The sequence below is a fragment of the Candoia aspera genome, chromosome 2 (genome assembly GCF_035149785.1).
Source record: "Candoia aspera isolate rCanAsp1 chromosome 2, rCanAsp1.hap2, whole genome shotgun sequence".
Taxonomy (NCBI): domain Eukaryota; kingdom Metazoa; phylum Chordata; class Lepidosauria; order Squamata; family Boidae; genus Candoia; species Candoia aspera.
Genome location: NC_086154.1, coordinates 155,542,554 through 155,557,020, shown reverse-complemented (window position 1 = coordinate 155,557,020; position 14,467 = coordinate 155,542,554). Strand labels below are relative to the sequence as shown.

At 42.0% G+C, this 14,467-nt stretch overlaps 1 protein-coding gene across 2 annotated transcripts in view; it reads right to left on the bottom strand.

Annotated features, from left to right (window-relative positions):
- Positions 1-395: 395 nt before the first annotated feature.
- RAB3D (RAB3D, member RAS oncogene family) overlaps positions 396-14,467 on the bottom strand; it is a 34,270-nt gene continuing 20,198 nt past the window's right edge. The window contains exons 2-5 of one of the 2 annotated variants that reach the window (XM_063294433.1): positions 13,597-13,824; positions 9,368-9,486; positions 4,387-4,511; positions 396-826 (exon numbers count right to left, since the gene is read on the bottom strand). In XM_063294433.1, coding sequence (XP_063150503.1) covers positions 753-826; positions 4,387-4,511; positions 9,368-9,486; positions 13,597-13,824 — 546 coding nt within the window. In that variant the 3' untranslated portion in view covers positions 396-752. Of the gene's footprint in view, positions 827-3,373; positions 4,191-4,386; positions 4,512-9,367; positions 9,487-13,596; positions 13,825-14,467 lie in introns of those variants that run through there. The other variant, XM_063294432.1, reaches the window with a different exon arrangement.

The following is a 14,467-nucleotide window of genomic DNA, read 5'->3' as shown; positions in this document are numbered from 1 at the left end:
AACTATCCTTATTTGTGGTGAGTTTTTTCCAGGAAAAAGAATAAGGGGGTGTAAAAAAAATCAATTCTCATTAATTTAAAAATCCCTCCATTTCTGTTCCCTGTTTCACTGGAATATTGTGCATTAAAGGTGCACAGCACCCCATCAAAGTCACTTCCTCTCTCTTAAGGAGATTGTGATGATAACAACAGAAAGTCCAAGGCACAAGAACTCCCCTGTGCTCACTACAGAATAGATATCAGATGATCTGGAGGAGGGAGAGAAGAATTCAGCTGTGAAACTTTGGCTTCTTGGCAGACTTAGGTTGGGTCTTGCATTACGTGATCAGCAACACAACTGCCCTCAGAAACAATACAGTGTGCTAGTGGAAAAGAATACAACAGAACCCCCAAGGAGACTAGACAATACATATAAACCTTTATGGAAATGTTGACAGTAAATCTTATTATTAGTGTATAAAGAATACTTATTATTAGTGTATAAAGAATACTTATTAGTGTATAAAGAAACATCTCAGCACAGTGTAAACATTCAAGTTTCAAGGAAATGTTTCCTGAATAGAGTTCACTTTTGAGTACTGTCGTAGAATTTTTGACATCCTGCTGAATATAATAATTCACTATTGAATGCCAAGCAAAGCCTTCATTTGAATTTAGTTAATAACAGAATTTGTCCTTGTACAGAAGGTCCCTTGTAAGTCTTTGGTCATTTCCATTCTTCCTTATTAGAAAACATATCTTATTTTAGAGTATTTATTTATACTCCTTATAATACTTCAGGACACTCCAAATTCTTTCAGTTGATACAAAAGCACCGATACAAAGCTCTGCAAATATGAAATTAAACAACACTCAGCATTATATAAAATGGGTTTACATTTCTTGTGATCGAGTTCCTTTGAAAAGGTAAGAGCAAAAAGTTTCCTTCTATATTGCTCTTTTTATTATTGAACTTAAACCAGCCATTTGATCTGCTTGTTTTAAAATTTCTTCTCCACCCTTGCTACACATACTCAGCCCACCTCCTTTCAGATTATCCTGGGCCTTTATGTCCCCACATACAAAGGATGAAGCTTCTGTTGCCCCTTCCACTGACATGTAATACCATAGCCTTTTGCCCTAGATAGGTAGACCCTGGGATGAGGTTTAATTTTTTTTTAGTTTTTTAAATCCTGCCTTTATTGTTTTTATAAATAACTCAAGGGAGGGAACACACCTAATACTCCTTCCTCCTCCTATTTTCCTTACATTTGCACAACAGAAGCCCTTGTTCAAACCCAGACCCACAGAACTGTGTCTGGGAAGGAGAATTTGAAGGAAGTTGGACTAGCTCTTCAAGATGTCACTAGCTCATTACTAGGATGACTCCTGAGCAATTTAAAACTATGGATGAATGGATGGACATCCAAGTCAGGTCTTGGGAACAGAAATGCATCTGCAAATGTATCTGGCATGCTACAGGACAACGTAAGTACGTGTTTTAACGTTTCTTGGGTCTTAATCCTGATCATCCTAACCCAATTGTGGCTAGGTTTAAGTTAATCATTTACATATTATATTAGCTCTTGGGAAGATTACATTATAAGAATATATTTTTATAGTCTTCATAGGGTAGTTATGCTACTCTTTTGTGGCGAGAAAAAGAAATTGGGGGGGGGGCTTTAAAGATTAATCTTTATTTTACTTCCATCTACACATCATTCTTACAGCAACATCTGAAGCCAGAGATGCAAAATAATGGGTAGAAAAGAAATTTGGAAAGTGGCAGCTGAAGGTTGCTTCTGGGAGTATCTGATAGAACAGAGGGGTCTCTCTCAGGAGGTGGGGGGGAGCGCAATCCAAATTCAGGTGGTTCTAAGATAAACCAGGCTATTTGTTGTAAACTGCCCAGAGTCCCTCCAGTGGGAGGAGATGGGCGGTGACAAATTTGATAAATAAATAAATAAATCTCTCGATTCTGGAGATTTCAAGATAATCCATTGTGTTGCTGGAGGAAGTTTGCTTATCACTACATGGCACAGATTAGCCATTTATAAACTGAAAAGACCTCCTCTACATCAGCCCAATTCACAGTTGCTTACTATCATTGGCTGGGGCACCAAGACAAAGTGGATACGTTTGAAACAACATACATCTGAGATTATGTGGAGAATGCCATCATTTCCCATGTCACCATCCATCTTAGAAATGGCAGCTCCGTATGTACGAAAGTCCGGAGAGTGGTCCTATTTCACTTCAGCTGAGTTTACGTAACAGCAATTCTCCCCTCCTTTCCCTCAACCACCAAATCTGAAAATTGAAACTAGAACCAGAGAACTGGAAAAGATCCCAGTCCAACTTCCTGCTGCATGGCAATTGTGACAGCCATGCATTTTTTCCCTCTTCTCAATCAGCTATCTGCTGAACGTTCCACAGGAGTACAATATAGAGATGCTTGATTGTAGGTAAGGAAGCCCTAATGGCCTCAGCCAGCCTGATTGGAGGGAAAGCTGAGCCTCAAAGCCGGAGTGTGAACTGTATTACTGACTGAAAGCACAGGTTAAGTTTCACATCCAGTGCTGTCTTACAAACACCATTCAGGAAGATACAAATGTCAATTCCCCTGATGCCACTTTTTGTTACAGGCCTTCTTGATCTGTGTCAAAATCAGGAGTTCGCGATGCCTCTTCTTCAATTTGAGAGGCAAGAGGAAAACACAAGGCTCATCTGCAGAGGGGGAAAGGGAGGCAAGTGACCAAATAATTCACCAATATGTAGGGATGGAAACTCCGCCTCTTACATATGGTGTGCAACGTCGCAACAGAAATAAAAAAGGGCAGAGATTGTGTCATGACATCACAAGACACATTTTGGCATCTTTGTGGTTAGCAATGGATGCTTGAGAGGGACGGGCAATCCAAAGGTGGCCTGAGGGCCTCTAGCACCCGATTTACAGCCTCCAGGGCCAAAATGTTTAGACACTTTTTAAATTGGGAGACATTTTAAGGGATATAACTCAAGAGTTGCTGAACCTTAAAGCAGGCCAGTGCCCCTTAAAAGCCTCACTGCTCCAAACATTCCCCACCGGTGGAGTTAAATTTCAGCCCCACCTTACCTGATGACACTGAAGCCTCACTAGCCACATACTCTGCAGACGCCAGACAAGGCAGAAAGAGCAAGTGTGTCTCCCAGGCCATAAAAGGTTGCTTGCTCCCCTGCTTTTGGGTTTCCTATACACCCAAGAGATTGGATGAGTGGGTGCTTTCTGATTAAGTATCATCCATCGTATGCTAAACAGTCGTGAAGAGAACAGACTACTGTCAGAATCCTCTACATATATTTCTCTCACCTACATTCAGTTCTTAAGGGCTGGCTGAATGAGGATATCCAGCATCAAGCTGCCAAGGGATTTATTTTTTAAACAGAGAAAATTGCAGAAGGCTGAATTTGGCAGAAAGTCAGAAGGAATATGGTAGCACCTTTTCCAACTAAAACATTTTATTAAAAGGCATAAACTTTCATGAACTGCAGCTCACTTAATCAGATGCATGGAGTGGTTAAACTGATGCAGGGTTTAACACAGGACAAGGCAAGGTGGGGAGAAAGGACGTTATGCAGGTGCAGGTTACATGAGACAAATTACTCAACTTCTAGTCACTAAGTGAGAACAATCAGATCAGAGAATTGGCACTAGAATCTTGAATAAAGAAAGTTTTGCACAATGCCAGAGAGGTCCAATTTGTCTGGGTTGCAAAGACATGTTGTAATTGGGAGTGTAAACTGAAGTGGATATATGCAAAAGAAATCATGCTCCCTTGCCAGAAAAGGCCCATCATGCTGTTGAGAAAAGGAGGGGAGGCAAATGGTGCATGCTGTCAGAGGCCAAGCAGGCACAGCCAGAGGCAAACAGGGGGAATGAGCCAACCAGCAGCCAAATGAGAGGTGCAATCTGCTGACCCTTCCTCCTTATTTATGTAGGGCAGTGAGGCACTGCAGGTCTCAGTGGTGAGCAAAGTCCTGTCTAGCAGGAACAACTGCTGGACTGTGAAGCTGGGGTCTCATTCAGGGCAGTGTTTTTATGATTGGTGCTGTTCATGCCAGAGCTTGCATCCAGGCTCTCATTCATCTTCTCACAGATTATGTCCACCAAGCGCTCAAAGACCTGCTTGACATTGATATTGTCCTTGGCGCTGGCTTCAAAGAATTCTAAACCTGGAAGGAGAAGAAAGGTTAAAATAATAATAATAATAATAATAATAATAATAATAATAATAATAATAATAATACCCAAAGGTGGGAGGGGAGAAAGAGAGGGAGCGAGGAAGAAAGAGATTTCTTGTTTTGTTGGGTATGGGATTGAGGGAGCAAACTAATCTGGAGATGTTCCCCTATGAGAGACAGAACAAACCAAGTTCATCAGCGAGCCTCTTGCCATCCTCAGTGGGTATTACTCGATCATCCTCCAGGTCGCACTTGTTCCCAACCAGAATCACTTGAGCATTATCCCAGGAGTAAGTCTTGATCTGAGTCGCCCTAAGGGAGGAACACAGGAAAATTCCAGAACAGATTTGCTATTGGGTTTGTAATTTCCCAGTTACCTAAAAAGAACAGGCAGGGACAGCTACAGGGCAGAAGAATCATCCCTGTTTCATCAGTTCATATACACCATCCTATTTATCTCCAACTTTTGAAAAAGGAACATTGTTGGTTTGAATGGTGGTTGATCTCCCCCCTTTCCCTGATTTACAGGAATGGGAAAAGGGAAATCAGAATCCTTAGCAACTGTACACCCCCAGAATGAGATACCAATACAAAATCTTTCACTTGGTTTATTCGGACAGGAAGGTCTTAATCTCTTAACTTCTCCTGCAACAGTTCTACTGGTCTCATCAAATAATGGTACGCCTGCCAGCAGAGACCATTAGTCAGCAAAAAATGGCATCCAACTGACAGTGCCGCTCAGCTTTTCTAAGATGAGCTTTTGAGTGCAAGAATTACAGTAATTCTGGAAGCTCTTTTTAGAAATATAAACTGCTGCCTACTGACTAGGAAGAGAAAAGGGTGGACCTTCCAAGGGTCAGGATGGTTGGAGTTTTGGCAGCTCTCAGAGGGTGAGGAGTATGGTAGTGGACATGTCAGAAGGAAAGAGATGTGACAAAAAGAAAAAAAATGCCGTGATTATGAAGAGAAAAGAGAACAGCACTATGTATTTATTCGTAGAGAAGGAACACAGGATCTTGGTGGTGATGGGTAGATAGGTAGGAAGGGAATATTGATGGATTAGGAATGGATTTTGGATTTGGAGAAGGGATTATTGTTTAGCAAGGAAGGATGGAAAGCGGAAGTTATTTGTTAATTGTGTTGATTTACAGATGTAATAGAAGACATGAATCATAAATAATTTTATTAATCAGTAAATGTGACAGAGGACAGGAATGGAGCAACTGGATGAGTTGGGAACATGGATTGTGTGCATTTATTGTGGGCATGTTAATCTACCATTTGGAAGAAGAAAGAGATGTTAAGGGGAAGACTTCTAAAACTGAGCCATAATTTTGGGTTTGAGGAATCTTTGGAAAGTTGTGTTTTGCTAGAGTTGGTTGTGTAAGCATGACTGGAGAGGTTCTTGTCACTGTTGCAGCCATTTCTGGTTGCTGGAGTGGTTTGCTGTGGAGGGGGGAGTAGAAGAATTGTGGCTGTTCTTGTCGTGTTTGGTGGGAGGTTGGGGAATGTGGTTTAGTATTATATGAAAAGGGAAGAGCTTGAAATTCAGTTGGCAGGTGTGCATTTTTATTTAGATTTTTTTTTGGCTGTTGTTAGATAATTGGGGAGTTTATTAGTGGGTGGGTTTTCAGCTTATCTATTTATGGGTTAAGTTTTCAGGAGAAGAATCAGCCAGTTATTGGGGGGAACATTGTGGGACCGGGGACAGTCATTTCAGGAGATGTGCCAGGCAGGTAGAGCCTGCTTCTCATTGAGACCCAGTGTAGAGAGTAGAGAACAGTGTTCTTCAACTCCCAGAAGTCCCCAGTCAGCATGCTTGGGGTGTTCCCTGAGGATCTGATGGGCAGTTCAGCCAAGGCCTTAATTGCTGCCTAGAAAGGGCAGGGGGCTGGGGCCTTGGATCATATCGCCCCTATACAGCCTCTCCTTGGGTACTGATCCCAATGTCATTGGGAATCAGGTGGCATATAAATTTAAATAAATAAATATCACTCATCAAGCAGGCACACCTTGGACCAGGCTGCTGGTACCAATAATGATCAGTGGTTGGAAGAACCAGAAGTGACTCCTTTGTCCTGGATAAATCAGTATATCCGATCAGGTTGCAGTCATTGGCAGGGGTGCTGGGCCAGTGTTGAGAATCTGTCTGCTATGTTTTCCTAGATTGGATGGAGTTCCAGAATTCACTGTTCCGGAGGCTGGTTAATATGCCAATCCTTTTAGACGAGGCCATGGTGACTAGTTGAAATTACCAATTATCCCTGGTTCTTGATTGATTGGTTCTCATGGGACTCCTGTTTGTTCATCAAGCCCAAATGTCTCCTCAATTTTCTGAAGAACTGTGGGTGATAAAGCATGCTGGCAGACTTCTAGAGTGGCTGGGTCATATCTAAGAGCAAATATGACTGAGCACAGCTTAAACATTCCTTGAAAAAGCTAAGCTATGTGAGGGAAGGAGAAAAACATATTTTTCTCTGCATCCATTGAGTCTGATGCTAATCACTCAAGGGACCTGTTCTGGATGAGGTGTTACAGGGGCTGACACATCTTGACAGAGCTGTGGAATCACTGCCACTAAATGGGAAAATGCTATGGATTTCTTCACAAAGTTGCTCATAATCACTGTTGGATAGTCAGCCCCTTGCTGAGTAAGCTTATAGAGGAGGCTGGAAACCTGTTTGGCCTGTGTTGTTGGATCAGTCTGACCTTGTGCCCCTTGGGGCTATGGACAGAGTGCTTGAACACATTTGGGCCACCACTTCTCTCTAGGCTGGTACTGGCTGGGTTGGATTGATTGAGAGAAGTGAAATCATGAACACCTCCCTTAAATCTCTCTTTTGAACAGGTATAGGCTTGGCATTCACTTGACCAAGGATATATGAGTTGGAACAGGCAAAAACCTGAATCCAGACAAGTCAGAGTTATTCAGTTTAGGGAAAGTCTCAACCAACTGGCAAGGACTCTTTCTGCTCTGGAGAGGGTTATTTTTCCCTGAAGGATCAGGTTGTGGGCTTAGGGTAGGAGCCTATGCTATCCCTGAGTGCCCAGCTCAGCACAGTCACTGAGAGTGTCATTTCCCACCTACTGTATGCATGTTTTATCAATTTTACCCCTTCCTAAAGAGATTTAATCTGGTACCATTCTCCATGTCCTGGTTGTCTTCTTCTGAATATATTACTACAGTGTAGTCTAGATACAGATTCTCAGACACTGCAATAGGTTGAAAAAGTAGCAGCCAGACTTCTCCAGCAGGAGCACATGGCATCTGTTCTGGTTAAGTTGCATTGGCTCCCAAGAGATTTCCAAGTCCAATTTAAGGTACAATGTTATTACATCTAAATCCCTAAGTGGCTTGGCCTCACCTGCTTTCCTCCCCACGTGCATGCAGCTCTGTAAAGTGGCCCATTTGGATTCTGTTAGAGCTTTTCAGTGCTATGGAATTCCCTTCCTTGACTCTTCAGTTTGCTGCTTTCTCATGTTTTAGGAGAAGGTTGAAGTCTCACTTCTACACTTTAGCCTTTCCCCCACTGAAGATGTGTTTTAATCTGCTATTGATCTTTTAATGCTAAAATCATATTTTTGTGTTTAACTACTTTTAACATTATTATTTATTGTTTAAGGATATGGCCTTATTTTATGCTTGATGTTTTTGGATTTGATTGCTATTTATTGCACTTTGCTGGAAACCACTGCAGAGCTGGCTTCTTGCTATTGTTATTGCTTCCTGTTCTTTTTCAGGATGTTTCTTAAGTTCTAAGTTGCAAGATTGCTTGCCAAACTGCCACAGTGAAATCCACAGTCTAAGTTAGGACTAGGGAGCTGTTGGAACCGAGTAGAAAGAGAGGTACCTACATCATTCATCACATGTTAACTTGGTTTGGATGAATGATAATAAACAGGCTAGAGCAGTGTTTCTCAACCTTGGCAACTTTAAGATGTGTGGACTTCAACTCCCAGAATTCCCCAGCCCTATACTGAGCTAGAGTGTTCCCAATCTGTTGTGTCAGAAATTTTGGAAATCTATACAGTACTGCCAAAAGCAACCAAGAGTTTTATATCAGTGTAAAAGCTAGTAGACGTATGGTACTGTTTAGCTTTCATGGATCAGACCTCACCAAAAATGTGGGATTTCCTTTTTTCTGAAATACAAATGCCACAGTGGAATATTTGCAGCCATGTAACAATTTTCTCAGCTAATTTGGACAAAGAGACTCTAGACTTTCTCAAAGACTAATGTGAGATAAACTTGCAGCAAAGCATTGAGTGGCTAAAAGATCTAAGTCAATACTGTAAAACTGAAAAGGTTGGTGACTTCTGAGTAAACGCTTCCTGCTCTACTGAGACTTTAGTGTTTAGTGAGAAGCAGTGAGAGAGATGGTGTGGAGAATGCCATTTTTCATCTATAATTCATCCCATCAATTCACTGTCTATTCAGTATTCTTGCTGGCATGAGATTAGTAAATTAGATGCCCTGTGAAGATTATGTGCATCAGATCAACATGTTCAAGTTTCCACCATGGAGACCTGCCTAAGCATCTGTGGTCATTTTCCCGAAAAGGCGCTCCACTATAGGGCATGCTTGGCACAAATTGCACAGTGGGGACCCTTATAGTTGGAGCATGAGAACAGGGTAATCCAGTGTCCTGCCCTATATTCACTACAGATATCTGTGGCGTATCAGATTGTTAGACATTTCAAGGATCTTGAAATTATGTACAAGGAGCAGACTTCTCCTATAGCACAGAACGCTAGCACATCAGCTAGACCATACAGTGGGGTTATGTATTCTGTTATACAGGATATTGCTTTGTCGATGAAGCCATACAGTGCAATGTCACCTGTTCTGACTGGCAGTGGTATCTCGGGCCATGATCTTTCCCAGCCGTATTACCAAAATCCTTTAACTGGAAATGCCAAGGATGGAATCTAGCACCTGCTGTATACGTTGGGCAGCACTTGACAACTCAGCTTCGGCCCCTTAACATACTGGGGAAGGAATTCTGACCCTGAGTAAGTTCCTAAATAGAGAGATGGTTGCACCGGTAAAGACTGCATTACCAGCTGTGCACATCCCAAAGTCTGTTTTCCTAGTCCACAACTGGAAATCACTCCCTTGTCAGAAAAGGTCCCTGCTCCATCCCAGGATTCTGTTTAGCAAACCTTACCAGTCTTGTACAGCATTGAAAGACTCCTGGTTGGAAATATCATACATGAGTAAAAAACCCATTGCTCCCCTGTAGTAGGCGGTTGTGATGGTCCGATACCGCTCTTGACCAGCTGTGTCCTTAGAAAGACAGGAAACAGAAAAAGGACACTGGTCAATTATACGACTTCTCCTTTCAGACAAAGCCCCCATGTGGGATCCATATCTTACCACTTGCTTTGTCAAGCCCAAAGTCCATTTAATCTGGCATCTTTTTTTCAGTGTCACCAGGATTTCTCTCTGTGGCTTGCCATCTTGCCTACAAGTGCAATCAATCAACCTATCCACCACCACCCCTGATTCAGCTCAGCTCCTGTTACATTTATACAAGAGTCTTTCCAGAGTTCAGAAATCCCACTGGGGGAAATCTGTAATCTAAAGCAATTCTATTTGTTCATAGTTTCAAGCACTCTCTGAGAAAACATGACGATGATGACGATGATGACGATGATGATGGAGGATCAGGCGAGATGCCATCTACAAAGCACAGGTACAGAAAGGCTATGGAACAGCAGTTCCCCCTCCGCTGCTCAGCCTTGAAGACCAGAGTCCTCCCTGGTTTTCCTCTGACATCTGTTCCCCGGAGCCCAAAGACCAACCGTCACTGTGGAAACCTGTGCTTACTCTGCAGGGCTCTGACATATGTACGTCTCCTTCTACACTAATTGCTGGCTGAGGACAGCATTTCCATGATGGCACTGATGTACATAAGGGCTGGCATTTGATTCTAATTAAAACTTAAAGAGCTTGAAAGCTTAATGGAGCATTTAAATGGGGAAAAGAGGACAGCAAGCTGGAAATCGGTTGCTTCTCATGCATTATCCATGGCTGAGGGCAGAAAGGTGAGAAGAGAGCCTTGAACAGATTGAGGTCAGGACAGCAGGTCCTGACCTAAAAGGTTTACTAGAGTGGAAATGTTTCCCCAGTGCTGAATTGTTATCAGAGCACAGACCATCAACCCACAAGAGGAACAGAGATTTTTGTCCACACTTTGGTTTGTAAGGATTTTGGCTTGGGGGCTCTTTTGGTGGAACAGGAAAAGGGCATTACCGTCTGCACCTTTCCCCAAAATAACCAAATGGAACAATTGCCAACCAACCGAACAATGAGAAACGTCAGTGAACAATCTTTCCAGCCATAACTGGGATGGGGCAGTACACAGACAGGGTTCGTTCAAAGAAAGTCATCCTTTTCCCAGAGCCAGATGGTGCTTTCACCAATTTAAAAAGCATCACTGAGGGCTACAGACTGAAGCTATTGACAATTAGCAAATTGCATACAAAATGCATTTGAAATACGTGGCGTGAGTCCATCTAGAGCAGACTTCCCCAACCTGCTGCTCTGATATGCTGAACTACAACTCTCAGAAATTCTTAGCCAATATAATGTACCCTCATACCAATATGGCTTGCAAGGCACAACCATATATAATTACTAGCATTTGGGGGGGGCAGAGTTTACGTCTGCATTGTGCTTCGAGAACATCGGCGTTAGTTATTTTTCATTAACGTTAGAGACATTCACCACTTTTCCAAGTGGCCAGTCCTGATGAGGCTAGATACCACTTCCTTAGAGATCACAAGGGAGTGTAAAAGATGGCAGGATGATCATTCAAAAGCTGCCTGTTAGTCCCTCTCTTCCAGGAGTTCCATAGTAAAAGAAAATTGCAATAGGGTGAAGCTTCTGACATACTCAAGTCTGCCTAGCAAGGGAATTCTTAGCCCTTCTACCAAGGAAAGATTTGTTAAACAAACATAACAAGCCTTATAATAGATGTAGGTGTAGAGAGATCGCAAGAGGTAGCTGCGTAACCATGCAGTCCTGCACGTGGGGAATGTTTTTAATGAGAAATTCCCTTATTAAACCAATGAAACAAAATCTCTCTACATAAAATAGAGCTTACTGGGGAAAGGGATACAGAAAAAACAAGGGAAGGCAACAGTTACTCACAGGATTCCAAATAAAATACAGTCAATGTCACTCCAAATAAAATCAATGCAGCCTAGCTCAGCTAGTTATTTATTACTTGATTGAATACGATACTGAGTTTTAGTGCGCATTGCTCCCCTGGCAAAAAAGTATAGAACAAACTTTGCAAACCATCTAGCCACATGAGTAGGTATCTGTACTGTATTGTTAGGCAGGCCCTACTTCCCTACTCTTTCCTCCTCTTCTTGAGCACTACCCTCCACTTCATCAAGTGAGGAGGATAAATGAAACCAGCCTCCTTGGGCAAACTGGCTATTGCTGTTGCAAAAATGCTCTATACTGTATCTGATGTCATGTGTAGGAAGCAAACCAGAAAATTATCTAGTGGTTAAATTATCAAGGCCAGCTGGGTGACCTTGGGCCAGTCCCTCTCTCTCAGCCTGAGGAAGGAGGCACGGGCAAACCACTTCCTAAAAATCTTGCCAAGAAAACTGCAGGGACTAGGCCAGGCAGTCACCGGGAGTCAGCACTGACTCGAAGGAGCAATAAATAAAAACAAGGAAAGTCTTGACGTTACTTCCATCTTCACATATATCTTTCTAGGAATAAATATTGATATGGATGTTTAAAATTTGTGTTAAGTTTACAAATGTATTCATATACACTCTCTCTTTGGTCACTCTATTTACACCTATTAGTAACACATTCCAATGCCTAAAGACTAGAAACATTCTATCAGTGTCCCACTTTTCAAGAAAGGCACCAGCATGATAATCTCTCCAATTATCATCCAATTAATCTCTTAAATATTCCCAGTAAATTATATGGATGCTTTATGTTTTATAAGCTTCTGGATTAGCTAGAACAGGAGAAATTTCTGGTTGACAAATGAGCAGGCTTCAGAGAAGGCAGGTCAATGATGGATCAATGTGCAATTTAGAGTTTCTAGTAGAGAAATACATGCATGCTTTTTCTTGCTCCCCTATATGTTACTTTCATTGATTTAGAATCAGCCTTTGATCCCATTCCTAGAGAAAGACTCTGGTGGAAGCTGATTTTAAAATGTTCTGAAATGTTGATTTTAGAAAGGTTTATGCTTTTCAATTTGAACCTTGTAAGTTTTTACAGTAATTGAACAAAATGCTGGTCATTGACTGTAACAATTATTATCATTCATATATACATATTCCCAAGAGTTTATTGTTATTATTTCCTTTTTTGTACATTATTATTCAGTATTCTTTTATTTTGGATGTTCAATTTATTTTAATAAAATACAATAAAAACCTGCCACTAAAGGCTTCCACAGTCATAATCGACTTTCCCCAGCTTTTTTTTTAGATTTTTTGTCCCGCCTTTATTATGTTTACGAATAACTCAAGGCAGCAAACATGCCTGGTACTCCTCCCTCCTCCTGTTTTCCCCACAACAACCAACTTAACTGGTACATTAAAGCACTGCTCATGTCCTGTTTTCTAAAGGTACTCCAGCTAGAAATCAGCTCTAATCTAATCTGCCACAGTGATGACAGCTTGGCTGTGGCACTGGTCACCCCACTGATCACCAGGGTGGATTTGTCTATTCTCGCTGGCTAGCGAGTGTCCCCTTCCTTCCCCACGGCTCCATCAGTATCCCTCCCAAAGCTGAGGTGGAAGAGGGCAACCAGCCCAATCTGAGAAGATTTAATGCACAGAAACCAAGACACACTAGAGTGGACTATAATCTGAATACTGGGTTAAATTGTAAAACCGTCTTTGCCTTTACAACTCATGCCCTTGCTGAAAACAGAAAAAAACACCTCAGGATTCAAGCTGCACTGGATGTATTCTCTTCATCTTCAGCTCTTGACAATGTACCTGTTGGCCCGTCAACTGGCATGTCATGAATCCGTAGGAGCACAGAATATAATAGTACACCAAATGCGTACTCTCCCTTTTAATTGGGCGTGGGGTGTGGGGAACCAGACCTTAGGGATGTTAAAGTGTATGGAGATATGTATGCGAGTACATGAATGCAACCCCTCTAAAAAGCTGAGAAAGACAGAAGGTTAATTAAAACATTGTCTCCTTCAGTTAAGAACATCTGTTTTCATTATTCTCCACTGCTCTTCCTCCCTCTTTAGATTTAGCAAAAGAAAAACAGGTATGCCCATTTGCAGTCCTTGAACAGCCTGGATGCAGACTGGTTGCCTGGTCCACAGCTCTTCCAACTTCTGGTTTCAATTCCTATACTCTGCTTCCCACAAACAGTAAAATAGCTTACCCAAATCTGCAGCTTGACTCTTTTTTCATTCCTGTAGACAGTCTTCACCTTGAAGTCGATGCCCACAGTACTAACAAAGTCTGAAGTAAAGGAATCATCAGCGTATCGGAAGAGGAACGATGTCTTGCCTACGCTGCTGTTGCCAATGATTAAAAGCTTGAACATGTAATCAAAGTTTTGGTCAGCAGCATCCTTGGGCATCTGTCGGGTGTCGTTTGCAGAGGCCATCTAGGGGAGGGAAATGGTTATCTCTCATGCAGCTCAAGGCCAGAGCAGAATCCCAGCACTCTTTCTAGAGCTCACAAAGAGAAGCCACATTCAGGCATTATGACCCCCTAAGCAAGACAGAGGTACAGATGTGCTCTCCTACCCCATCCACATCCTCTCTTGCCTCTCCTTGTTGACAGGGAATGTCTTAAAAGAAATAGTACACATGTTCAGCTGCACACGGTGCTTCGTGTGACAGGGACCCCTACGTAGCCACAATTCCAAGTTGTTTGAGCCTTGCAACCCCATTCAGCTCAATGTAAGAAGAATTTATTTGCAGACTTTCTCTCTCAAGGTAGGGAAGGGAAGGGAAGAGGGCAAGGCTGGAGTACATACCCTTTTTTCCCATTTACATCTAGAACTGAACATTTATTTATTTATTAATCCTATTTTTATCACTGCCCATCTCCCTCATACGGGGGACTCTGGGTGGTTCAAAATAAAAGAGTTAAAAATTCAATAAAATCATAAATAGTATCATTCATCCATAAATATCAATATCAATAAATAAATATAAAATGTAATGAGATCCAAGTAATGGCAGATCTAATACTACCCAAAGGGGAACAAGACCAGCCTCAGCAGGACTAGGGAGCCAACCAAC